The sequence below is a fragment of the Manis javanica genome, chromosome 11, assembly GCF_040802235.1.
Source record: "Manis javanica isolate MJ-LG chromosome 11, MJ_LKY, whole genome shotgun sequence".
NCBI classification, from domain to species: Eukaryota; Metazoa; Chordata; class Mammalia; order Pholidota; family Manidae; genus Manis; species Manis javanica.
Window position 1 is genome coordinate 113641100 of NC_133166.1, and position 26694 is coordinate 113667793.

A 26694-nucleotide genomic window follows, 5' to 3' on the forward strand; every position below is an offset into this window, starting at 1 on the left:
GAGTGTTCTAGGCACCGGAATCTGGCGGGATATGTTGAGTGGAGGCCATATGAGGGTGGCAGGGGTCGGCAGCCCCTGGAGAGACTATGGGCGGCAAGAAATTGGAGAAAACGTCAGGGGCTGAATCGTCAGCAGTCATCTGTGGAGTACCTGCTACGGGGTTTCCTGGGTCCTGGGAACCAGCCCCTGCCTCCTGGCAAATTGCACCTTGGGGGAGACCCACAGCCAGTACAATGGTGGAGAGAAATGCCCAGCAGGCTGCTTAGAGGGAGCAGAGGGCGCCTAACTACGACTGGGGGGCATGTGCCCAAACCAGGGGACAAGGGAGAGAGCACGTGAAGGGAGGGCGGCTTTGCAGGCAGAGGGAGCAGCCTGTGCACAGCCTGAGCGAGTCTGAGGATCTAAGGAAGGCCAGGGCCGAGAGACAACTGCACGCCAGCCAGGTGGTCAAGGGCGCAAAGGGCTCATTGGAACCATTCACACAAACCACATGCTCAGTTTTCAGCATCCTTTTGGCCCTCGGAGGCCTGGGTTACATCTCCTTGCATTGCATCCCACGCACACACTGCAAGCATCCTTCAGAGAGGAGAGTTCCGTTTTCTGCAAGGTTATACGAAGGGACTGCAGGCCTGAGCTCTCCCATGCACTCGCTGTGTGACCCTGGACAAGGCACTTTACCTCTCTGTGCCTTGGTTCCATTATCTGTAAAATGGGGGTTGGCCTAGTATCTCCCTCACGGTGTCTTTGTGAAAATTAAGACATTAAAGGACCTAGCAGTTTCCTGGCAGATAGGAAGGGCTTAAAAAATGGTAGATGCCATATGATGAACAATTCCATGTCCAAATGACCATCTAAGAAGGTGGAAGTAGTGAGAAATGGGTGTCTCAAAGTATAAGCCGAGGTAGTGGGGGCTATACCTGGTCAGGGTCTAGTGGGTAGAAGAGTTTTCCATCAAGAAGCAAAGCCTTTGTGTCTAGGGGGAGAGAGCCTGGCTTGGAAATCCTCCCTGGCTGGGCAATCTATTGTTTTATCCTTTGTCACCAATGAACCCTGCCGACTGTCACCAATTATCTTGCCAATGGGTTTCAGCCCCGGGCAAGTTCACTATGGTTCAATGTGACCAAAGAAATGACAGTAGAGTGTTCTTGGGGTGAAAGGGTTATACCCAACTTTATTTCCACGGTGGCAGGTCAATCGCTAATATCCATCACTCAGCGTGAGTCTGCAGGAAGCAAGCCGGTCTCTGCCTCTGGGCCTCTCTGCCCGCAGTCATCCCGCACAGCCGTCCTCTGGGCCTCTGTCCTCAGCGCTGCCACCACGCCAGTTCTCTGATCTGCTCTCCTGCACCTTGCAGCCGTGCCACCGTATCACCCAGAGCCCTAGGCAGTGCTCTTTATGTAGAGTCAGTAGCAACGTATTGCTCACACGTGTGTAGTGAGCAAGCCAGCCAGGGCCAGTTGAGGATCCTGGCCACAGGAACGTTCATTTTATCCACACACGGAAGCTGCTGTCCCTCCAGACCAGACTGCACAGACCTGGGTCAAAGCTCACGTGGGTGAGGCTTGGCCTACACCCCAAGGTCTCCTTAGGCCTCATGGGAATTCATGGTGGTAAGTAGGGGAAATATTGGCAAAAATGCTTTCTAAAAATATCCTTGCAGGGAAGGGACAGGAAGTTGTGAATTTGTAAAGAACAATGACTGCTCTTCCCACTGGTGTGGCAAATCTGTAAAGGTGAGTAGATCACAAAAAACACCCTTGCACATGCACACCTGCTACCTGGAGTTTTCTTAGGGTTGATGAAAGAATTGGAAACAGCAGGACTGCCAACTCAGCCACGAACAGCTCTAAGCTCCTTAAGACAGAAAACAGGAACTGGTGAAAATGTAAGGCCACAGAAGGTGTTGGGGGTGCAGCAGGGAGATAAAAGTGTCCCTGGGGTGAGGGGCCTGGGTCCCCACACAATGCTACCCTGGTGTGACAAGCAAGGACCGGCTTCTGGCAGGCTCGAGGAGCAGAGGCCCATTGTAGGACAGTGGTCAACCCTGCAGGGGCCTGAGGCCAGGGAGGTCTGCCTCCCCAAACAGGTGCTGTCAGCCAGGGTGACTGGGGGTGCCCAGGACCAGTCCAGAGAGAACTCAGCAGGCCCCAAGCCCCAGTGACCTGGCTGTGCTTCCTCTGAGAAGCATCCTCAGCAAGACATCAGAGCGTCTTTGGGCCACATCCAGGCCACTGGGGTTGGGAAGTCAGATCCCGGGTGGGGACGAGCCGTGCTCACTCGTGCCTGTGCGATTCGCCTGGGGCACGCCTAGTGGCTTTGTCCTCCTGACCTGCTCCACGAGGTGGCCCCCAGCCCACAGTTCAAAGAGGCCTGAGGCACCCTGGGGACAGTGGGAAGTGAGGGGCCTGCCACCTGCGGCACCTTGGCCCTCAGAGGGAAGAGGACAGGGGACAGGGTTCTCTGGGGCTTGAGGAAGAAGGAAAGGGGAGCAGGGTCCAGGGTCCACAGGGGAAGAGCAGGAGGCCCACACGGGCCTCAGCTGAAGTTCTCTGCCCGAGACAGGGCAGGGTCGGCTGTGCGGCAGCGGGGCGGCCCCCCTGCCTGCATATTCTTCACAAGATGCACTCATGACTCACGCACAGAGCAAGGCTGAGTCTGGGGAAAATGAAATTCATAATGAAAGACTTTAGCATGATGATAATGTAAATCTAATAATAAAGTTTATAGCAGTAAAGTGTGTTTGTTGTAGAAAGTTCAAAGAAAGCAAATAAAAGAAAACAAGAACTCTACTATGCACAGCTCAAATCACTAAGCGAATATAAATATCAAATATTTAATGTGCTCTTCCAGTATTTTAATGCATTTTAAATTAGTTGAGATTTGTAAAAGTGCATATTTGCAATCTGTGTTTTCACTTCAATTGTAACACGAGCATCTTCCTGCGTTGTCATAAACTCTTCGAAAGGGTCGTTTTTAAGAGCAGCCCAATCAGCATGAGTATTCCGTGGCTGCCCATGCTGTCCCCAGTGCTGAACATCTAGGTGGTTTACAGTTTTTGCCTCAAAGACCACATTTATACATATTTGCATTCTTTTGGATTTTTTTTCTTAGGATAGTTTCCAAAGAGTAAATTAATGGACCAAAGTATGACCAGTTTGCAGGCTTTTGGTTCTCATTGCTCACCTTTGTTCTGAAAGGGCTGTACGGGGCTTCTCTTCAGGTGGGACCAGGCAGAATCTGCCCTCACTGCCCATCGCCCCCGGAGGGTCAGGAAGTGACTCCAGTGCCCCCACCCCCCCGCCACAACCGCCCGCGTTAGAGGCGCTGCCTTTGCTCCGGGGGCCACAGGTGCAGCTGTTGAGCAGCAAGGGCCCCATGTAACTCAGGTTCCCTAGCACCTGGGGAAGGTGGGAGCGAGAAGCAGTGTTTCTGTGGGAATAACCTAGGGACTGTGAGTAAAGACACTGAAAAAGAGAGCGGCTGGGTAGACACGTGAGATGACCCATCAATCCCCGACGGCTAGCGGCCCAACACCGTGAAGATGTGAGCTCAGAGCATCCTGAGACGGGGGCGTGACGGAGAGTCCAGCAGCTCAGTGGGCATGTGGACCTTGAGTTCCAGTCGCTGAAGCCCAGAAGCCCTTGCGGAGTCCGGTTCCTGAGCACTAACAGCGCCGAGGCCCTCCGGCCGGAGCAGGCTGCTGAGTGCCCCCGGGACCTGCCGACCTTCGTCCTCAGGAGGTCAGCCGGACTTCCCGGGCTCCCTGCAGCGAGGTGTGGCCGGCGGCCATCCCTGTGAAGGGCGGGTCGCGCCTCCCTCCCTCTCCTCTTCCTGCCTCGAAGGCGGCTGGGATGCCTGGTGCTTGAGTAGCCATTCTGAGCCGTGTGGTGAGCCCATGTGCTCAAGACGGCAGAGCAAAAAGTGCCGCTCCTCCTGGACCGGTGGCCTCCCGAGAAACAGACAGACTTAATGAAGCCACTACAGTTTGTGGCGGTTTTCTGTCCCTCCACCTTGGCGGTGTTTGTCCACATTTGCTCCATCAGAGTTGCACAGGGTCTGTGCTGCCAGACGCCCCCCCCCTCCCGCCTCTGCCACCTCACAGGTCGGCCCTGGTCCTGTCCCAGCCTGCCGTGGGGCCCCCAAGCAGAAGTGTGGGTGGGGCCATGCTATCCCGGGAGAGCCTGGGGTGGCCCGTTTCAAGTCCGGATCAACCCAGGCTTGCATGGGCTGCGTAGTGCTGCCCCCCGACACTAGGGGAGCTCCTAACCCCCGTGACGTCGGGGCGCCTCCCTGCCGGCCACGCCCCCACACGCAGCTCAGCGTCTCCGTGTGCCTTGCCCAGCTGAGCTCCTGCCCCGAGTCCCAGCTTCACCCCAACCTCCTCCGGGGGCAGTTACTGTCTCCCAAAGGACAGGCCCGCCCTGGGGGCCTGGAGCCGTCTGCGGCTGACCCACAGGAAGCGGTGAAGCCGCCCCTCGGTCCTGCAGCCCAGGGCCAGCCCCCCGTCCTAAGGACCCCGAGGCTGCCCTCCCCACCGGGCCCACAAAGCCTAGGCTCAGGCCGGGAGAAGGCTGGGTTCTTGGGCATCTGCCCCACCCTCGGCCCTCCCGCCGCGGTTTCTCCTCTTAGGGGATCGGCCTCGGAGGCTGATGAGGTTGGGGTCCTGGGGTCAGCAAGGAGGACTGAGGCAGCCCCCCCCAATGAACGGGAAGCGTCCCCGCAGGTGGGGGCGACGGCCTCCGGAGGCGGAAGGGGTCCCCGGAAGGCGCCAGGGAAGGGCAGGGGCGTGGCGGGAGCAGGTGGCAGGGGCGGGGAGGGAGCGGCGAGCCCCACGCGGAAGTCAGGGCGGGCGCACACCGGGCCGCCAGCCGCTGCCAACTCCGCGGGGCCGCGGCCATGCAGGTGAGTCGGCCGCGCTGCACCGGCTGCGCTCCGACCCCTGCCCCCGCCGCCGCCCGCCCCGGCCACGCCGCGCACCTGCAAGGCGCCGGTGGGGGCCCCTGCATCGCACAAGGCTGAGGAGAGGGTGGCCACAGCCAGACAGAACCCAGGTCACTGGTGTCAAGGCAGGACAGGGGAGGGCAGCTGTCCTCCTGCCCAGCCAGAGACTGTGGTTCCAGGCCGGGCTGTTAGTGAGCGTGTGGGACCCAGGTGGGGAGGGCGTGTCCACCCTCGCGCGCGCCCTGAGTCTAGGCAGGTCCCCAGACCTTGCAGCTTTGCCCTGCAAACGGGGAGGGGAATGTGGCTTACTAGGTAGGGACGCCCAGGGTGGCCCATTGCATTGGGTCCTCTGCCTCCTGGGGGTTCTGCCACCGGAGGGGTGCTTATGGGTCAATGTGTATTTGGTTACAGTCACCCTGCTGGCCTTTGGTTCATCTCAATAGCTGGAGTATTTCTTGGGTCTCCCTTGGCTGGGTCTGATCTCATCGCTGCTTACGAGCAGAAGCAACCTCCCTGTGGTTCTGGAAAGCCCAGTGGACCCCCTAAATGTCCACCACGTCCTTCATCTAGTCCCTGACCCAAGCTGTCCCAACCACATGCTGTCCATTCGTTATCTTCTTGTCACACTGTGCCCCATGCCAGGCCCATGGCTCAGCTCAGTACCTACCTGGGGAAGGACTAGAGGGGGAGGCCTTACCTCCTTGCCAGGTCACCCTAATTTGCCCACTCATCTAAATTAGACACAAGTTTGTGCCAATTTAGGAAAGTTCTTCCATTTTCTAGATGTTTTTGAAGCCGTTTCCCCAATTCCACGTTAAGCCTCTATGATTCCAGCTTTGCTCTCCTGACTCCTCCCGGCTTTCCTCTTCTTCGATCCCCACGCCAAGAAGGGGCAGGATTCTCGTTCCTCTTACATCCTATCCTTGACCTCATGACACTAGTTGCCACATTAGAACATCGGAGTTCCTTTCAGAAGCATTCCTTTGAGGTAGGTGTGATTATCACCATTATAGTCAGATGAGGATGTTAGACAAGAAATTGAATTACCTCCTTCTTTAGTAGAATGTTGACTCTAGATCTGGATCTTGATTATGTTAAACGGGAGCTAAGCGAATATGATTCTTCCCTTAGAGTCCAGATTTCAAGCCTATTGCATTGCTAGAAAATCCTTCTGAATTTCAGTAGATGCATAATAAATGCATAATTAGCTCTTTTCTTCTCTTTATATTCCTGCTGAAACAATCCTAACCTCCTCACAAGCAGCTTGATGCCACAACCAAAAAAGGGGGAAGTCACTTCGTTTCTGAGGGCAGAGATCAAAGGACATCAGTAGTTTCTCCATACATTACCTGTTCCAGCTCCCAGCTTCCACCCGACTTACCTACTCCAAAGTCTAGTGAATTTTTATCTAGTTCTTTGAATGTGTACATGCAGATGTGAGTCAGTGTGTGTGTCTGTTTGTGCACACATGTATCAGTGTTTATGTATATATGTGACAGTGTTGAAAAAAATCAACTCTTGAATTATTCTTCCAAAGCTGTTTTTTTATCATGCCTCGAGTCTTTGGATTTTAACATCCCAAAGAAAAAATTTTGACTCATTTATAATTGGTGTTCTACGGTCATTCATTTCTAGAGATAATAAACCCAGAACCCCCTTTTTTTGTGATTGGCATAGGGACAGGGGTTACCAGAATATAGGATAGTAAGTTCATGTTTTTAAAATCTTGTATCTGCAGGGTCTAAGGCAATGGCAATAGGGATGAAAGAGAGGACAGTGGAGGTGTGGCCCAACCAAACTGCCCCTGAGCCGCCCAGCCTGCTGTCTACCTCGCTGTCTTCCTTGAGTCATCACCCCAGTTCCCCAACCTCCAAATGCAGGAAAATGAAGCCAAGATATTTTTGAGTCGCAACCCTATGCTCAACAATATGTTTTGTACTTTCCTGTATGTGTCCTCATTTTTTCCTCAGAGCAATCCTCTGAGGTAGGTAGCAGCATTCTCATTTTTTAATGATGAAGGAGCACAGACCGAAAGAGGTTGGATACCTCATCCAAAGCTCCACAGCTAAAACACGAAAGAGGTGGAGTCCAAACCCTGCCCCCTGGGCCTGCTGACCTCACCATCCATTCCCTACGTATAGGTAAGGGCGCCTCATGAGGGCACGCACTGACACCACACGGGGCGGAGCGGAGACACTAGAGGCGGCGGCAGCAGCAGCAGCAACGTGTTTGGGACTCCGAAATCTGAGAAGTAAATTGTGACTAGTTTAGCCGATTGGGGAAAGCAGAGAAGCAATCAGATTTACATCACAGAAGCTGCAAAAGGAATCAGTGACACTAGTCACCTATGGAGGTGAGTATGGGGCTAAAAACAGAATGTTTGGTTGAAAGTCCACTTAACCCGATACCTCTCCTCTGAGAGCAAGTGTGTGACTTCCCTGCCTCGACCAGCACAGGTCTGAGAATTTATACCATGAAAAGCACCAATTATAGAGTCTCTGGTCAGGGGGACCCCAGAAGTCAAGGGTGTCATCCTGAAATAGGAAGATTAAGTGAAAGTTTAGTCTCCCACTGAATGTCAAGACTCCCAGCCGGTCCTCCCCTGGAACCCTGGTTAATCTTCTGGTAATCCTTGAACCAGAGAGCTCAGAACTCAGGCAGCCAGGCTGGAACCCTCCAGACAAGAGATGTCCAGAAAAATATGGACAAAAGGAAAAAACAAAAGAATACAGATGGGAGTTCCCAAGTAACAGCCCAGCCAGGTCGCCACAGCAGACATCACTGCCCGCCCCCCGCTAACGGCCTGGGCAGCCCCGCTTCAGTGAACTGCTGCTGACGTCTAACTGCCAGTATCTGGCTCTCTTTTGCCTGATAGTCTCTCCAAAGCCAGGGAAGGCTGCTCTGTGGGGTTCATAGCAGGCCAGAAGTGCTGGGGAATTACTACCCTCCTCCCTGGGAGCAGCTGTCAGCCGCTGACTGTGAGGATGTCACGTGCACAAACACAGTTTCCTTGCCCTCGCACACATGAACTCTGACATGTATGTTTGCCACCATTTCCCCAAAATCTCTATGCAGAGCTAAGCCTTAGACATGCTCAGTCCCTCAGTCACAGTCAGCATGGTGACCGCCTTCTCTCCCCTGATCCCTTCCCTGCTCCCCTCTGCGTGTCTCCACTGAGTGACTCCACGTGCACACATGTCTCAGGGTCTCTTGGGGAACCCGAACTAAGAGGAAAAACAGGTTTTATGCCAAGATCAAGAGCTAGAATGTCATCCACTGGAGGAAAGAACACAGTGAAGCAATGACTTCAAATTTCTGAGGGAATATTTTTCCAATATAGGACTCTGTAAGCAACTAAGCAATGACTTACGTGTGAGAACGGCATACATACATTTTCAGACATGCAAGACCTCGAAGCTTTGCTTCCCATGCCCCTTTTCTCAGGAAACTTTTAGAAGAGGTTTCCTGCTCCACCAGGACAAGGAAATAAAGATGACTTGGTACGTATGAAACAGGAGATCCAACACAGGAGAGGAGGGAGCGGTCTCCCAGGAAGGCCGTGAGGGGCGTGCCGAAGCCCACAGCTGTTCAGCAGGGCTGGAGGGGAGCCGGTCCCACTGGAGCAGGTGAGGACTGAGAGAAGGGATGTCATTCAGAGTACGTGACAGGCTACTGAGTGTGTCTGCGCAAACTGGGGAATATTTGGGGGTTATAGAGTAATGAACGGTAAGCACATGCAAACAGTACACAAAAGGACATTTATTAGATCAAGGGGAACGGAGAGGTTATGCAGCGAGTCACGCCTGTGCAGTCGTAACAAGTGAACAGCGACTATCCATCCAACCAAAGTGAGCTGTATTGGACGGATGGGATGAGACAAGAGCCGATGAGGTTGGGGGAGGGGGTTTCTACAACAAGCCCCAGAGAACTGTTTGGACCTTTACACAGTGTGCATGAATAACTTTGATAACAATAAATAAAACTATGAAATTAGTAACAAAACAAACAGCTCAAGTAAAATAAAGACCGGGACCTCTAAACAGGAATGGAGGTGAAACTAGGGATCAGCGACCTGTTGTTTTTTGTGAAAGTCTCAAAAAATAATGGGATTTTTTTGTTTTTGCTTCTTCCTTAACATTTTTGATTGACGTAGAACATACATACCCAAAGTGCACATATCATAAATATACTACTTGATTTTTTTTCACAGTGTGAGCACAACTTTGCAACTACCACTCAGATCAGGGGACAGTTACAGTATATTCTTATCAGACAGCCCCATGGACCCCCATCCAATCACTGTCCCCAAGGGTGAGACCCTCCTGACTCTGACATCATAGATTAACATCCACTATTTTGTATTTTATACAAATAAGAGCCACACAGTGTGTCATCCTTCGTGTCTGACTTCCTCCATTCAGTGTCATGTCAGTGAGACTCACCCATGGTGTGTGTGCGGTTGCAGAGTCATGGTCCACCCGGTTTCATTCCGTGATACCCCGTAGTGAGAATACGCCACGATTCACCTGTTCTCCTGTTAATGGCGTCCGTACGGTTTCCGGTCTGGAGCCACTGCGGTGCTTCTACTGGTGCAGCTATAAACATTTTAGTGAATGTTTTTGCTCGACATTATATATGTATTTCTGTGGGATATATATACCTCAGAATGGAATTGCTTGGCCATGGGATTCATGTATGCTCAGTTTGGACATTGCCAGACAATCTTCCAAAGTGATTCACCAATTTGCATTCCCACCAACGGTGTAAAAGAGTTCCAGTTGCTCCACGTCCTGGCCAACTCTTGCTGCTGGTGATGTTTTTCATATCAGTCATTCTGGGGACATGTGGTGGTATTGCATTGTGGTTTTAGTAAACATCTCTCTGATGACTAATGAAACTGAGTACATTTTCATCGATGTATTGGCCACTTGAATGTCATCCTTCATGAAGTGTCTCTCCAAGTTTTTTGCTCATTTTTTATTGTGTTTTCTGTCTTCTGTTGATTAGTAGAAATTCTTCATTATTTCCTTATTGGTCTTTTGTTGCCTATATGTATTGGGAATATTTTCACTCATTCTGTGGGTTAACTGTTTTATTTTTGAACTTACAAAATACAAAAATAAAAGGAAGACCCAAATATGCTCTCAATAAATACGAATATAAAGCCATATTTAAGTTAAAAAGAAAAGGATGCAAATGCGAAAAGATTTACTATGCAAACACTCATCAAAGGAAAGCAGAGGGACTCCATTCACATCAGACAAAGTAGACTTCACAATAAGGAGTGTTACCCGGGATGAGAGGGCACAGCAACAAAGGAATCAATTCTCGAATAAGACATGACGGCCCCAAGTGTTCATGCTGAACACAGCCTCAAAATACATATAATACAACTTACAGAACTAAAAGGCAAAAGAGATACATCCACGATTACAGTCAGATACTTTCATACTCCTGTCTCAGGAATGGGTAACGCAAGGAGACAGGAAATCAGCAAAGACATAAACACCTGAACACACTATCAGTGCATTTCACCTGACTTCTAGAGAACATCTCACTCAACAGTGGAAGAGCAGCATTCTGTTCGGAAGTATACGGGAGCTCATCAAGACAGATCATATTCTGGGTTATAACACAGCCCTTAGCAAATTTAGAATAATTGAAAGCATGGAAGGCATGTTCCCTGACCACAGCTGAATTAAATTGGAAATCAATAACAGAATGATACCTGAAAAAACTCACAAATATTTGCAAATTAAACAACACACTTCTAAGTAACCCATGGATCAAAGAGGAAGTCACAATGGAAATTGGAAAATGTTTTGAATTGAACTAAAATGAAATCACAACATTCCACAATTTACGGGATGCAGCCAAAGTGGTGCTTGAACAGAAACTTAAACATTAAACCAGAAATAAGAGAAGATTCAAATCAGAAAGCTAATCTTCTGCCTTAAGAAACCAGAAAAAGAAAAGCTAATTAAATCCAAAATGAGTAAGGAAGGGAATAAAAAAAGAGCAGGAATCAATTAAATTGAGAAGAACAATAAAGAAAAATCAAGCCAAATTGCGTTCTTTGAAAAGATCATTAAAATCAATAAGCCTCTACACAAACACATCAAGGAAAACTATTTAAAAAATCTGTAGGGGCAGAAATCAGATCACTATTGACCAGTAATTTCACACTGGGGAGGGAGTTCACTGCAAAGGAGCAGAGGAGTATTGAGGGAAATGGAATGTTCTCTGACTTGATCGTGGCGATGTATCCTATTGTATACACTTGTCAAAAACAGAAAACTGTGCACCTCAAAAGAATGCAGTTCACTGTGTGTAAATTATATCTCAATGAATCTGATGTTGACGAAAATACCAGAGTGCATCTCAGCAATTTATGAAGAATTTCACGACACCTTTGTTTTAGATGCGTGTGTAATGCAGGGTAAAATGTGTTTTTCTGAATCCCGTATACTGTGGTTAAAAAAGAAAGAAAGCCATTGTCCTACAATATGCCAAGGTCTTTCCTGCCTTGAGACTTCCAACTAGCTGCTCCCTGGAATGCTGGGGTTGTTCATTCTCCCACTTCAAGTCACCTTAGGGAGGCCTTTCCACGCCACTCTTTCTAGTAACTGATTGTTACTAGAAACACTATCTCTCTAACTCCCTGAGGGTAAAATTGTAGCATTTCCAGAGTATCTCGCCGGCTTTAGTGCATTTGCATAACCTCAGGAGTGGAGAGAAGTGCATCTCCATGTCAACGGGTAATTGCCTGGGCAACCAAGGACGTGTCTGAACCTGAGAGTTTAAGGGGAGGCGCTGGCTGCTGGCCTGCTTGCTTCTGCCAGAGCTGCGGGGAGAGCCGGCCCTGGACTGCAGTTTGTGAGGTATTTTTCCCCAGGATTTCCTCTCCCGGGACTTACACTCCCTCTCAAACTGTTCATTGCCTTCATATCACTTTCTACAATCTGTCATTTTGCTACTTCTGAAGCAAGACATTCTCTGTGGCCTTGCGGATTATACTCAGGTAACAGCTTTAGCCTGACCCCCACTGGCCCCTCGCGATCTGCCCGCGGGAACTGCTTCTTCCACTGCCCCTGAACAATACGCAGAACCACAGAGCCTGTCCGCTCAATCTCTGGTATAGAAAGTCCTCCGAAGTTTATTTTAAATGAAGTTTCTTCTATGTGGTACATATACACCATGGAATATTATTCAGCCATAAGAAACAAACAGATCCTACCATTTGCAACAACATGGATGGAGCTGGAGGGTATTGTGCTCAGTGAAATAAGCCAGGTGGATAAAGACAAGTGCCAAATGATTTCCCTCATTTGTGGAGTGTAACAGCAAAGCAAAACTGAAGGAACGAAACAGCAGCAGATTCACAGACTCCAAGGGACTAGCGGTCACCAAAGGGGAGGGGTGGGGGAGTGCGGGTGGGTTCGGAGGGAGAAGGGGATTGAGGGGTATTATGATTGACACACATGGTGTGGGGGGGATCACAGGGAAGACAGTGTAGCACAGAGAAGCAAATAGTGACTCTGTGGCATCTTACTCCACTGATGGACAGTGACTGCAGTGGGGTATGGGGGGGCTCGATAATATGGATGAATGTAGTAACCACAGTTTTTCATGTGAAACCGTTATAAGAGTGTCTATCAATAATACCTTAATAAAAATAAAAAATAAAATACATAAAAGGGACTTACATCAAGCCCCACAGCAACCTGGGATGATAACTGAGGGTCTGATACTCCTCAAGTGGCAGGTAACAAATCCTACCATTTGCAGCAACATGGATGGAGCTGGAGGGTATTATGCTCAGTGAAATAAGCCAGGCGGAGAAAGACAAGTATCAAATGATTTCACTCATCTTTGGAGTCTAAGAACAAAGCAAAAACTGAAGGAACCAAACAGCAGCAGGTTCACAGAACCCATGAATGGACTAACAGTTACCAAAGGGAAAGGGTCTGTGGGGGATGGGTGGGAAGGGAGGGATAAGGGGAGAAATGGGCATTATGATTAGCACACTAATGTGGGGGGGCACGGGGAGGGCAGCACATCACAGAGAAGACAAGCAGTGGTTCCAGAGCATCTTACTATGCTGATGGACAGTGACTGTAATGGGGTATGTGGGGGGGACTCGATAATGGGGACAATCTAGTAACCACAGTGTTGCTCATGTAAGTGTATATTAATCACACCAAAATATTAAAAAAACAATACGGGGATTTGGGTGCCGTAGAAATCGCGTTATGGGCTGAGACTTTCACAGCTGCTTTCCAGAGCCTCCAGGTTGCAGCAGGTATGAATGGCATCATTCCGCTGGTAGCGAATGGGTTGCGCACGCTGGCACCATGAGCAGATTTTGCTGAAGTGGGAGCAATGGACGCTGGGTTGATGGTAGATCCACGTGCCGCAGGACAACGACTCACAATGGGGCATCATTAGGGGGACGGCAGAATCACACCTCTGGGGAGAAGAGGAGAGAGAGAAAATGTCACTGACAAGCCACTGGAATTGGGGGCTGAAGGCTGTGATTTCCCTCACTCCTGGGGTTGCCAGGTTCCTTGTCTTCTCAAGCCCACCCTTGTCCTAATGGCCCGAGTTCCACGGATACACACCCAGGTCTGCCTAGCGGCACCGTGTAGCGTGCTAACATCAGGCTTCCGAGAACCTGTCTGCATGCAGCCTCAGAGCGCAGTCTGCCCATATCCTGTCCTGGGCGCCTCTGTCTCTGGCCGGAAGTCCACACTCACCTTCCTGTGTGCCTACTGCCTGGCCGGGCCCTTGGCCTCCCTGCTCAGGCCTCCTCGAGCGTCTCCTCTCCCCTGGGCACCTGGCTCTGCCCTATCCTACTCCAGGCCTCACACAACCACCCTCCCCGAGAAGCAGCTCCTGGCAGCTGCCACCTTCAGCTGTGCTTCCCCTCTGCCCGGGCCTCCAGCCCCGGGGCCCAGCTGGCTTGCTAGACTCCTCACCACCACGCCCTGCCCTTGTCAGCAGCCTGGCCTGCGTGCACGCAAAGCCTGTGACCCTGCCCTGCATGGGGCAGGCACTGTGGCAGAATGAACCCCAGCAAGGGGCTTCTATCTCTGGCAGGTGTGTTTTGGGCTCCCCGGGGCCCCACACTGCCTGCAGGGAGAGCAGGACGGCTCTCATCTGCCCCTTGACACTTAGAAGGACTTAATGGATCTGTCAAAACTAATGTAGAATCAGGGAGACCGGGGCAGAGCCTGACAGACACCACAGGGCTCTTTCTTTCTCAACACCTGCAACCGGGAGCCCATCCACCCCTGTCATCTCTGTGCCCTGCAGGACGGGGTTCTCCTCACTGCATGGGGCCCTGGTTCTGGGGTGGGGGTTACTTCAGGCCCCTCCTCCAGGTGCCCGTCTCCCTTCCTCAGTGGGTTCCCGGGAACCTGCAGTCCTCTCCCTCACTCTGCTGAGGAGACGTCTGCAGGAGCAGCAGGTGACACTCTGCTTTTTGGGGAGTGTTCATGGCAGGAAGAACTTGGCACAAAACTTCCATGGTTTTTCCTGACCTGGGCGATCTCTGCCGTCCCGTGTGTTCTCACCAATCCACCCAAGGGCCGAGGAAGCCCGAGCTTGGCTGGAGTGGACGACAAGCTCTGCCAGCACCGCGGACGGGGGCACCTGTCGGGCAGCCACCCACATCTAGAAGCCTGGGCCTGTGATAAGGGGAGACCCGGGGACGGGGACCAGCTGGGGGTGGGGAATATGGGCCCTCACGCCTTTTCTCTGTCCCAGGCCTCTAGGGCCCAGATGATGTCCTTACTGTGATGCCGGGTGATCAAAGCCCAGCACCCATAACCTCACCACCACAGAAGCCAGGCCTTCTGGGCCCGTGTCTGTGGGGCAGGAGCCGCCTGCCCCTGGCTGCCCTCGGCCCAGCCTGGGGCATCAGCACCTGTCTAGGGCCCTTCTCACCTCTGGTACCTTCATCTTCTCTTTATCAGGATTCCTACAGCACGATACAATGACCGAGGGGCACTTCTGGGCCAGTGCGGCTGGGCTCTAGAAGGAGAAAACAGTGTCTGCTTCTTGGCGGGCAGCTCCTGGGGTAGGGACACTGTGGCTGTTGCCCTGCACCTGTCACTTCCTGGCCACTCCGCCAGTGTTTGCTGGGAGAACTCAAGGACCAAGGGGCAGCACCGTGTCCCTTAGGAGAGAGCCGCCCTAGTGCAAACCCGGCAAACTCTTAGTTTGCAAATAAGGCTGCTCCCCAAAAGGGCAAGAAATTCTATCACCTCGCCTTCGTTCCCGGGGCAGCCCTCCTTAGAGAAGCCTGGCCCTGGGACTCTGGGACTCAGAGGAGGGGACCAGGTCTGAAACCGAGCCCCTTTACCATAACCCACCTGCGTCCTATGGAAGACCCTCCTACACACAGGCGTTTGAACAAAAGCCCCTTGTCTCAGAGGGAATCACAGCAGTTGCTGAAACAGGCCCCTGAGTTGCTCATTCAGTGACAGAGGCCCTCGGTCAGGCTCTGAAGGGAGCACGAGAAGGGTGTCCTCTGTGTGACACTGGGAGCCCCACATCTTATAGGGGGCCCACCATGGCCCTGTCACCCTCTTCTGCCAGCTCTCCCTGCCCAGGTCATGAGGGCTGGGGGTGGGGGAGACTGCCCTAGGCTGCGGGGGGGCTCACTGTGAAGGCCAGTGTGCCCGCAGGCTCTGACACCATCACAACCAAAGCAAACACGACCTACCTTGTGTGGTGCTGGTGGTGGCTTCTGGGAAATAGAAAGATGGAGTGATAAACACAGGTTGGAAGGCTCTGGCTCAGCCTTGTACACAGGAGGGGGCCTGCTCTGCAGCAGAGGGACAGAGCAGGGCCTTGGGTGTCCACCTGAGTGCTCGCTGCGTGTGGGTCTGTGGTCGGCTGGCTCCACCTGCCTGCGCTGAGCCCACCCTTCCCCGTGGGTCCCCGGGGAGACATTCAGCCTAGGATGCCTGGTGCTGCTGCAGGCATCTAACGGGGGGTTTTCATCAGCACCCTATACGTCTTATGAAGACAAGAGATCCTCCCCTTCCCTTCCTGCTCCTCCCCCCTTCCTCCGCACACCCTGAACCGCCCCTGTGCCCGGCCCTCAGGGAAGTCCACCTGGCACCCTGGCTTCCTGTCCTCAGGCCCCCAGTGTGCAGACCTCAGGCCTTCCGGCGTCTTGCTGGGGCTGCGCCCTCACACCCCCGGGGTCCTTCCTCCCATAGTGCTCCCGGGCCTGCCCTTGGGAGCCCAGCTAGCCGGGCCTCTGCGCCCGCCCTACCCGGGGCCCGCCTCTGCCCTCTGCTGTTGCCCTGGTTAGGCAGCACAATGGCCACATGCCATGAAGGTGACATTTTCCCCCAGTATCTCAGGGACCAAGGCCCATCGAGACACCAGTCCTGGAGCTGCCATGGCAGGAATGGGGGCACTTCACTTCTGTCCCCTGCCCAGCCTGGCGCCCAGCCCTGACGACTGGGCCCTGAGTAGTGACTGGGAAGGAAGGACAGGGCTCCAGAGATGGGCAGAGGCCATGTGTGTTTTTAAAGGCACAGCTGCCCCAGAGGAGAGCAATCGGGGGACACCTGGCCTTCCCTTTGGGGCCATCGCTGCCCAGGCAGGGTGTGTGCTTTCCTCCAATCCACAGCAGAGGCCCCTCCCTGGCCTTTGTCCCTGTGGGTCCTTCAGAAGCCTGAGTCAGGGCCTGGGGTCACTTCTCCTCAGGGGTAAGCCCCTCAGAGGCCAGGCTGTGTGCCCAGGAATGGGAGGGTGGCTCTGAGCCCCCATGTGCGCAGGTGATGACCTCAGAACTGACGGGAACCTTCCCACAGGCGGAATCCCGGGGCAGCCAGGAGTCCCCATACTCTGGGGGACGGCTGGGGAGTGCCTGGGCCACAGGGCTGTGTAGTCAGGGGTCACTCACACTTTTACTGCGCCATCGCCAGATACAGCAGCAGCACAGCACCAGGAAAAAGGGCAGCGTCAGGAGGGGCACAGCCCAGTAGAGAGAGTGTAAACTGAGGAACACCCCTCTGGGAGGCCCTCCATCTGGCTGAGTATCCTCTTTGTCTTCCGGCCCACCATCTGGAAGGGCTCTTTGTTGGGCAGGCGGTGGTGTGGCACCCAGTAAGGCAGGTGGGGTCCCCTCCTGAGGAAAGCACACGTGTTAAGTCCTCGTGCACCTGGGCAGCTTCCTGTGGTGCCCATCACTTGGCATCCCACCCCACACCTCCAAATCCACCTTTCCCCCTTACACTCAGATTACCCCACTCTGAGAGGCCACAGCAGGACTAGGAGCCAGGGGCTGGGCCCTGAGGGCCCTGAAGCACCCTGGGCCACAGACCCTGCTCAGAGGCTCTGACCCAGAACCCTGCCAGGGTGTCCGGCATCCTCCGTGCTGGGCCACAGGCAGTGCCCACTGCATGCCCGGGCTGACAGCACAGGGGCCTGGGGAGGTGCCCACCAGTGAAGGCACACAGGGGGTGCAGGGGGGCTCCTGGGGCCGGGATGAAGGGGGTCTGCAGCATCAGGGCAGCACCCTGGGCCTATCTCCTCATAGCCTGGCCCTCCCTGGCCCCTACCCAGAGCTGCTCAGCCCCTCTGAGCTGCACTTCCACATCCGGAGGAGCGAGTGAGGGGACACCTGTGAGGTTTAGGGTTCATACCCCATCCTGGTACAGGGCAGGCCCGTAAGGAATGGGGGCTCCTGTCCTGTTCTTCTTCATAGTCACGGAGAAGCCCACTGTATCTGTGCAGTCAGGGGCTGCAAGGCCTGAACCGGTCACCCAAGTGCGATGCTTCAGGGAAGGGGGAGAGGGACAGGGCGAGGTGGACTCCGTGCCCAGGAGGCAGGGCCAAGGAGAGGGGAGGCCAGGCCAGGGCGGGGGGGAAGCCACTGTGCTGGGAGTAGACACCGGTTGGCTCCTGAGTTCTTCTCCCAATGTGCCTGTTGAAGGGCGCTTGTCACCAGGTGGGACCCCAATGGGCAAGTGGGTCAGTTCCGTCTGCTGCCGGGAGCAGACATCCAGGGATAAGTATAAACAGACATGCCCAGGAGTGTCAGTGCTGTCGGAAGCCAGGCGTGGGAGCAGGGGCTGTACCCGCAGCGGGGCCCGAGCACCAGTGCAGTGGAATTCACCTCCACTATGCAGGGCCGGAGGGGGTCCCAGCCTCCAGGGCTCCTGGGTCTGAGACCCCAGTTTTGAGGGCCTGGACTCTAGCTCCCTGCACACAGCCTCCAGCCTCCACCCCCCACCTAAGCCAGACCCAGAGGGAGCTCTGAACTCCCCACCAGGAGACCCAGGCCAGGGAGGCGGCAAGGTGGGAGTCAAGGGGCCGCTCTCAGCACTGTCCCGGAGTCTGCTTGGAGCTCCAAGTGCAGGGTGCCATGTGCCTTCAGGGACCCTGGGCTTGCAACAGGGCAGAGGAGCTGCACGGCCGCAGACACCTTCACAGGGGTACCCCGAGGGCACTTCTGAAGCCTGAGCGGGGGCACCGCTCCCCAGGGAAAGGTTCAGGGGCTGCCGTGGCTGTGAGGTGCTGCCCAGGTGCCCAGCTGCCCAAGCGACTTGCTGGGCCTGCCCTGGACACTGTTCCTGCCTTTGGCTTCCCAGTGTGTCTCCCTGTCCGGGGATGCACAGAGTACAGTCCCAGGGGGCGGCAGTAGTCTCACCCTGGACGTCGCACAGGTCGTCCTGCTGATCTCTAAATCCTTCTTGATGAAGGTGAGGCCATTATCCAGGCTGATATCGATGAGGACGGCCCTAGAGCACAGAAAGGGCAGACGGTGACCCGCAGCCCAGACGGTGACCCGCAGCCCAGACGGCACCGTGCGTGCGCTTGGCTCAACCTGCACCCGACCGTGGTCCTCGTTGTAACAGCTCTGATCAGCGGGCATTCAGGACCCTGAGTAGGGGGCAGCACGGGGCAGGAGGGCCCACCCCAGGACAGACGAGGCCCCCTGTGCAATGAAGGCTGAGCAGGCCGTGAGGAGCCCTGCAGGGCCTAGATGCCCTCGTGGCCACGGGCCAAGTGGCCAGGCGGGCTGTTTGGTGTCACCTCCCAAACTCTTTTCCATGACAGAGCATGCTGGCTTGTCCCTGAAAGGTGCCTGGGCCACAGGTACCGTCCCTGGGGCCCGGCACCTCTTGCATCCTGCCCTCCTTGACAGAGCCTGGGTGACAGGGGATCACAGCCCCTCAGGGGAGCACCCGCACAGGTGGGTGCAGAGGAAGCCCTGAGCCCTCCCAGAACTGGTGTGAGCAGCCCCTCCAGAGGACGCATCACGCACGCTGGTCCCGCCATAGTGCCCATAACTGACCACATTCCCTGAGCTTTACGCCTACCGGCCCTGATTATTCATCTCCAGTCCTGGGCAGGTAACGGAGGTGTCTTCCACCGATAAAGCCTTCATTCCTGGAAGAAAGTGACACGCAAATAATGTCAATGGACATGTCCCCACATCCCCGACGCCCCTCCTGTGGCCCTTGGCAAGCAGAGCTCGCCCCTTGGCGGATGTCGGCTTCCGTTCTCTGCCTGCCTGGGAGCACCTGCCTCACACCAAGTGCCGTGCTGCTGACCCGACTGTCATTTCAGCTGCGACCTTCTGAACATTCTTACCCTTCGTTGGAGCTCAGAATGAAAACTCAATGCTAAGTATGGTCAGGGGAAAGGATTGGTGTCTGGGTGGGGAAAGGCTAGGATTAAATGGGCAAAAATACCCAAAGCGGTGCAAACTGACTTTCCCGTTGGATGTGCCCAGTCCGGAGAGGAGGAGGATGGGACGGCAGCCCAGCACGCAGAGGGGCCTGGACAGGCACGAGCGACTGGAAAGGAGTTTTCAAACCAGTATTACATGCACGGGATGAACTCCCATTTATTAGTGTCCTCTCTAATTTCTCTTAAGAGTGTCCTTCACTTTCTTGGTTAGGTTCATTTCTAGGTAGTTTATTCTTTTTGATGCATTTGTGAATGGAATTGTTTTCCTGATTTCTCTTTCTGCTAGTTCATCATTAGGGTATAGGAATGCAACAGATTTCTGTGTACTAATTCTGTATCCTGAGAATTGGCTGAATTCAGATATTAGTTCCAGTAGTTTTGGAATGGAGCCTTTAGGGTTTTTTATGGCATCATCTTTCAATCTCAAGTGAACACACCATCCTGGCAGACCTGGCAGAGACTCAGAGCCCTGGGGCTGCGTCGACTTCCCTCCCATAGACTCATGGACTCGAGTCCTTGCCTCCCAAGGGAAGGGAGAGCCCAGGAAAGGGCGGGGGTGCATCTCTTAGGGTGCACCCCACCCAAAACCCCACCAGGGCTACAGGACAGGCTGCTCCCGGGGGTATGATGGTGCTGGGGATCGATTCAGTCCTGGGCACGAGCGGCAGGTGCCCAAGCACCCAGCCAGTGACCCCTTCCACTGTCCATGCTGCTGGTTTTTGGGGTGTGCACAGTGAATGGCCAGCATGGGCCCTGGTTTGCTGGGGGACAGCTGTCACCGGGGGACAGGAGGGGCTGCTTACGGATGATTTCCTTCCCAGTGCGAAACTGACAGACAACGTCATTGTTGCGGACGCCCTGAAAACCTTTTCCAATAACCTTGACGGTCTTTTTCCCTGCAAGAGTAATATCCAGACGTCTGTGTGGGGAAGCGTGGCGGTGTTTTCCTCAGATCACAGCTATGGCAGGCCGCCCCCACAACAGAATTCCCATGAACCCTTGGGGCGTGCAGCTGTAGCTGAACCCACATCTGGGCAACCCCCTGGCCAAATCTTCTCCTTTCGGTCATTGACGGCGTACTCCCGGGAGCCTGGGCTGGGTGCAGTCTTAGGTGCCTCTCCCCACTTCCCATGACCCACGAAGTCCATCCATTAAAGGCCCCCAGCCTAGTTCCCTCCATAGGTGCAAACCCAGCCAGGGGTTTCTGCTCTGAAATCCCGACGTGCCCCCTAATGGGCGCAGGCAGGGACCAGGCAACCCTGAGACTATACACATTCACACCACATGTGCCACACGCGCCACACACACACACACACGGTGCGCTCATACACACCACACAGACTGGAACCACATACAACACTCCCACCACACACATGGCACATTCACAAAACACACACACACACACTCCTGCGTTTACAACAGCGACCCCAGTTATTACCTCTAGTGCAGAGAGAGGAGAAGTCCACAGACGTAATCTCTACACAAGACCTGGCTATGAGCTGCAGTAGAGAGAGAGAGGAGTGGCAGGGTCACGGGCGTGGACGGCGGGGGCGCGGCGTGCAGCCCCCTCCATCCCCCTCACTCACGGGGTCAACGATGTCTTCCAGTCCGCTGTATCCAGTGTCCACTGCAAGCACATGACCCACTGTGCCAGCAATTTCCAGGAGCTGAAAGGGAGAGGAGACAGCCTGGGCCCACAGCCAGGGGTGATGACCCAGAGGTCCCCATCCCAGGACACAGACACGGAGGGCTGCACCCCGGCACCTCCAGCAGCCCCCGCTCAGGGGAGGGAAAACCCTTCCACCCTCACCTCTGCTGTGTAGGTCTTACACAACACTTGCTACTCATTCTGAACGGCCACCTTGCACATCTTTCAACTCCCTGGGCCCAGCCTCAGCGGACAGGCCCCCCCCTACTCCCCAGGGACCTCCTGGTGGGTGGAGGCCCATCGTCTGGGCGACCCTGAGAGCGCCGTCTTTGAAGCTTTCCCCTGCGAGGCTCCCAAGGGACCCCCCTTTCGCTGCTCAGAATTACCTGGTATTTCTGGGAATCTTCCACACCCACGAAATACAGAGTTGCCCCCAACTGCCTGGATTTTTCAGCCTGAGAAAGAGGAAGTCTTGGGTATAATAAATTTGGTCCAAATATGTGGACCCAAAGGCTGGTAACAATGGGCTTAACTCACTTCAACTTTTGTCTCCGCAAAGGATTCTGGTAGGAGTGGTCCACCTGTCAGCGCGATGATGAGGCTGGGGACCCTCTCTCCTGCGGGAGAGGCAGGGCGTGACTGGGTCAATGAGAGCAACGGCCACCGGCTTCCAGGACCCGAGCACTGCTCCCCACACCTCACCCTCCTGGGGAGAGGCCACCCCGACCTGAGCACCTGCCACCCACATGCCTGGAAGGCTTTGCAGCTTATCATGCAACAAGGAGGGCCTCCAGCCCAGGACCCACTTTGCAGATGAGGAGACTGAGCCCAGCTTAGGGTTCCTCCTACAGAACTGTCACTTCTCCCAGATGGCACAACCTTAGCCCTGAAAGGCAACGCCAGCAATTTCACAGGACAAGCACCAGCCTTCCAGAGGAGCAAAAGCAGGAGGGGGCACCCCTACTGTGCGCGACTCCCGCCCGGCCACGCAGGCCCGTTCCAGCTCTGGGCCTCACCCACAGCTCTCCCGTGGGCACCTGCACACCCAGGCTCAGGGCTCGAGTAAGAGGCAGGTGAGCAGTAGACCCCCTCCCAGGCTCAGTGCCTCTCCCGGGGCCACACAGCTTCCCTAGACCCTACAGCCAAGGTGAGGATGCTTCTGGGACAGGCACAGTCGCTCACACTGCGGGAGACCCAGAGCAGGAGCCTCAGCCCAAGGGCGGGAGCTGGAGGGAGAAGGAGTCAGGGCGGAGCGCCTGCTCAGCAGGGGGAAGCGCGGGCTCCCTCCTCACCCTGAGGCCCCGCCGCTCCAGGACCCTCTGGGTCTCCCCCTCTCTCCTTCCTGCAGCCCGGCTCCAGGGCCAGCGCCCCCCACTTCCTAGGAACCATGGCGTCGTCCGCGTGACCCCTGGCTGTGCTGCGGAACATCACGGGGTGGCTTTCAGCCCCACCCCTCAGAGCGGGAGGCTGCCGCTCAGAGAGGGCAAGCAGCTGGTCCCGGCGTCAGCGCCAGGACGCGGCCTGGGCAGGGCCGCCCCGGCCTCAGGAAGGCCCAGGCCTGGCTCTTTCCCGGGACTCCACCGCCAGGAAGGAGGAAGCAGCTCCCTTACCTGCAGCACGTGTTCTTTCCATCTGCTCATTCGCCTGCAGCAAAAGGAAGGAAGATGTTGGGGGGGGACAGTGAGACGACCCAGTGATGACCCTCTGCCAACCTCATAAAGCAGAGGCACATCCCAGAAATCCAGATTCCGTACCCTTTTCAATCCGTGCTGCATATTTATGGCTCCTGAAGGTATGACATTCAACAGATCGACAAGACCAGTGTTTATTTTATTTCTGAAAAGAAAAAAATCAGAGCAGGTGGGAGATGGAATGAGGGGTTGCCTCTTACAAGCGGCCCCAGGCTGTCCTTGTCCGTCTGCACGAGCAGCCCTTCCGGGACGGGTGAGGGCCACGTCAAGCAGCCCTGGCCCGGCCCTCTGCCCCGTGCCTTTGGCATTGGCTGGCCTGGTTCCCACCGTCCCAGTCCCGTATCCGGTGAGTGGGGTGGGGAGGGCACGCGTCTGTCTAGCCCCATAGGTGTGGCCTGGGCTCTCTGCGCTCAGCTCTGTCTAAGCCGTGCAGAACTGGGGACCTCACCCCGGGATACACCCTGACTGCCCCGGTGAGTATGGGGAGATGCCAAGTGTGATTCCATCACAGTGTGACTGGCAGCACGCCCGCCCCCCGGGGGCCCTGGTGAGGGCGCACTCTTCTCCCACCCTTAAGGCAGAGCTTGGGAAGGTCACCGTGGCCCCTCCTGTCCACGGGCCCTGGGCCCCTCAAGTGCAGGGTCCTCGGGCCGTCTGCTGCTCCTCCCACTCCCAACCATTTTCCTCCATGAGAATCTGAACCTCCCTGCTACTCAGAAGCTCCATCCCCTCCCGCCTCCCGCCTAGACCCTCCTGGGATGCAGGCCCATGGGGCCTTCCTCCAGCACCCTGCCCCAGCCTGGTGTTCAGGACCCACTCCTGGGCTCCCCTCACCAGACTTGGGGGGAACACGCTCCCCTCCACTGCAGCACCCACACTTGGGTGATACCATCCCTTCGTCCCTGGTTCTGACTGTCCCCTCTTCCCCAGTGGCCCGGGGCAGAAAGTGACACACAACCGCAGGTGCCAGGCTGTGTCCCTAGAGGCCCCCACATCTGCTCCACCTGATCTGGGAATCTTCGCAGTCGGCCTGCTCTAGGGAAGGGGTCGAGCACGGAGGGCTGGGCTCGGAGGGGAGGAGTCTGCCTACCAGCACAGGGTCTGGCCAGGGCCAGTGCAGAGGCGGCAGTGGGGCCCGGGGGGCCAGGGCTGAAGGTCAGGGTGCGCAGAGAGGGGAGGGCCCAGGACACCGTGCCTGCACACCCGTGTGCTCCTCGGTGCGGCTCAGGGACCCCCTCTGCTCCCTGGCCCTCCCTGTGGCCTGATCGCTGGGTCTGCTCTAGGGGATCAATGAAACACTTACCTGTCCGAGGTCAGCTGCATATTGACGTGGCCTTGCGTCGAGTATGTAATGAATGACATGCGCTGTTCAGGGCTTGGGAGGAAACATGGACTTGTGAGCAACTATACACACAGGGTGAAAGTGATGCTGATGTGCAACAGGCAGGGGGCGCCCCCCAAGTTCCCTGCTCTCCGTTCTGTCTCTTAGTGTGGAGCCCATTTCCTGGACTCCACAAGTTCTCATCACTTTAGTGAAGGATCATGAGGCCCGGCAGGCGCGCAGCCCTCCTGTCAGAGTGCGGCAGAGCGCCCTGCGGACCCAAAGCCCGGAAGTCTGTTTCCCTCTCTGCCTCTCTCTCTCTCTCACTCACACACACGCGCACAGGGCTGCTGCGTGCACAGGAGACAGGCAGCTACCTGCTCTTCACGAGGGCCTCCCTCGCTGGCCGCCCCTCTCCCCTCCTGACAGATTCTTGGTCCTTTCCCTTCTCCTCCTCCCTGGACGATCTTCCCCACCTCCCTCCCCCTCGCCTCAAAGAAATTATGCTCCCTCCTCAGCCATTCATATTTCCTAATCTGTGAGGTGCCCCAGAAAACAAGGCCTGACCCCCAGGAAGGAGCCAAGCAGGGCTGCAGAGATCTTAGGAAACAAGTGTGATCTGTCCTTCTCTCCTGTTCAGAACACTGCCCTGAGCTTTGCGACCTGAGGCAGGCCCGGGTCCACTGCATCTAAACAGCAAAGTACTCAGAGAGGAAATCGCCCTGCAACACAGAGCTGAAAAGCCGTACTTTTTAAATCCCTTCACCAAATCCCGCACAAAGCTCTGTGTGAACATCCAGTTGTGTACACCTTGTGATCTGAAAAAGAAGAAGACGTGAGTCAGAGACGGAGGTGCATGTATCATGTGAGCAGAGTTGCTGCCTTCCCTGCCTTCCACAGGCCCTTAGCAGGCTCCTCCGTGTGTGTGTGTGTGCGCGCGTGTGTGTGTGTGTGTGCGTGCGTGTGTGTGTGTGTGTGTGCGTGCGTGTGTGTGTGTGTGCGTGTGTGTGCGTGTGCGTGTGCGTGTGTGTGTGTGTGCATTTCTAATGTGTTCTATCTTAAATTTATGTTCAAGCATTTCCTTGATAAATTTAAAAATGAAATTACAGACAAACTAGTGGCATGAAGTGTGAAAAAGACAGACTGGGAAGCTCTAAGCCTTAGTTTCCACAAAGAAACACTGACCAAACAGAGGCTTAAACTGGAAACACTATACTTCCACGGAAAACAACAAAGGTAGGCAGAAACCGAGGGAAAAAGAAAGAATGGACATACAAGACAAGCAGAAGCAAACAATAAGATGATACAGCCAGGCCTTACACACCAAGCATCACTCTAAATGTGTGTGGCACCGGGTGGCTGAGTACATAATAAAACCCAAATATTTGCTGCTTACAAAAGACTCATTCAGCTCTAAAGATATATGTCGGTTAAAAGTGAAGTGATAGAAGAAATTCTATGCAAGCGGAAATCAGAAGAAATCAGCCATAGTTAAATCAGATAAAATAGTCTTCAAGCCAAAAATGGTAACAAGAGCCAGTGAAACAGGATTCTGGGTAAATGGTGGAGTAGAGAGAGCCTGAAGTCACCTTCTCCACCAGATCTACACTTACACACAGAGTCTTTCACCCTGAAGAAGAGTGGAGACTGAAGTGACCACCACCTTTTATACAGAGAGGGACAGAAAGATCACGCACACACGGAACCCCAAAGCAGCAGGAGACACAGAGACGCAGGAACCCCAGGAACCCCAATCCCAGCACAGCAATTTCCCCGCCCGCTGATTAAGGGGCATGCAGGCCACAGATCTGGGCCATGTGGTTGGAGGGACTGAGTCCTCTAGAAACCACATGGTGGCCTTCAATCCTTTTCAAGAGGAAAGTCCCAGGGAACAAATGCCTGGGGCATTCTTTCTGCCCCAGGGAGTCCGCAGATGTGATCGGACAGTCCCTGCTTCCCTCTCTCAGAGCCTGGGGCCCCCTACTGACCCCAGGGACAGCACTGTTCTATGGCAGCGACTAGAGCAGGTGGGCCACTCACGAGTCTAGGACGAAGTACACGTCGTAAGTGCTCCAGCAGGATTCCCCATCTGCTGGGCTCTCCTGGAGCCTGGAGCTGGGGTCGTGACCTTGGTCCTGGGTGGGGTGGCGGAGGGTGCTCCTGGTGGTCGGGAGCGGAGATGGCGGCAGCAGCAGCAGGAACACCACCAGCATGGGGCCCCGCATCCTGGGGCGGCTGTTCTTGCCTCGGCCCAGTCCCTGGGGGCCCAGGCGGGCCCCGTAAACTGCAGGCCACCTCAGGCTAACACCTCCTCTGCTTCCTCGCGGGCTCAGGGTCCTCGGCACTCCCGACCTCAGCGCTACTCACGCTCT

At 54.9% G+C, this 26694-nt stretch overlaps 2 protein-coding genes and 2 long non-coding RNA genes across 5 annotated transcripts; 1 reads left to right on the forward strand and 3 right to left on the reverse strand.

The window, feature by feature from the left end:
• The first annotated feature begins 4323 nt into the window (after window positions 1–4323).
• LOC140844559 (uncharacterized) lies at window positions 4324–10169 on the forward strand. Of its 2 annotated transcripts, XR_012123078.1 has the most exons (4): window positions 4324–4902; window positions 6680–7294; window positions 8386–8567; window positions 9363–10168. It is a non-coding gene; the product is annotated as an uncharacterized lncRNA (long non-coding RNA). The 2 variants fall into 2 exon arrangements; XR_012123077.1 differs by having other exon boundaries at window positions 8386–10169.
• Window positions 10170–13113: 2944 nt separating this feature from the next.
• On the reverse strand, window positions 13114–19248 carry LOC140844710 (uncharacterized). The gene is made up of 5 exons (XM_073217748.1): window positions 19235–19248; window positions 18617–18707; window positions 16868–17092; window positions 14890–14976; window positions 13114–13410 (listed from the first exon to the last, which is right to left on the reverse strand). Exons 1-5 carry the CDS (start codon window positions 19246–19248, stop codon window positions 13192–13194), a joined length of 636 nt encoding a protein of 211 aa, XP_073073849.1. The 3' UTR covers window positions 13114–13191.
• Window positions 19249–20477: 1229 nt separating this feature from the next.
• Window positions 20478–21510, reverse strand: LOC140844316 (uncharacterized). The gene is made up of 3 exons (XR_012122470.1): window positions 21249–21510; window positions 21101–21161; window positions 20478–20558 (listed from the first exon to the last, which is right to left on the reverse strand). It is a non-coding gene; the product is annotated as an uncharacterized lncRNA (long non-coding RNA).
• Window positions 21511–21555: 45 nt separating this feature from the next.
• On the reverse strand, window positions 21556–24841 carry LOC140844711 (anthrax toxin receptor-like). The gene is made up of 5 exons (XM_073217749.1): window positions 24305–24841; window positions 23065–23146; window positions 22921–22954; window positions 21848–21927; window positions 21556–21765 (listed from the first exon to the last, which is right to left on the reverse strand). The coding sequence occupies exons 1-5, from the start codon at window positions 24361–24363 to the stop codon at window positions 21556–21558; spliced, it is 465 nt and encodes a 154-aa protein (XP_073073850.1). The 5' UTR covers window positions 24364–24841.
• Window positions 24842–26694: the final 1853 nt, after the last annotated feature.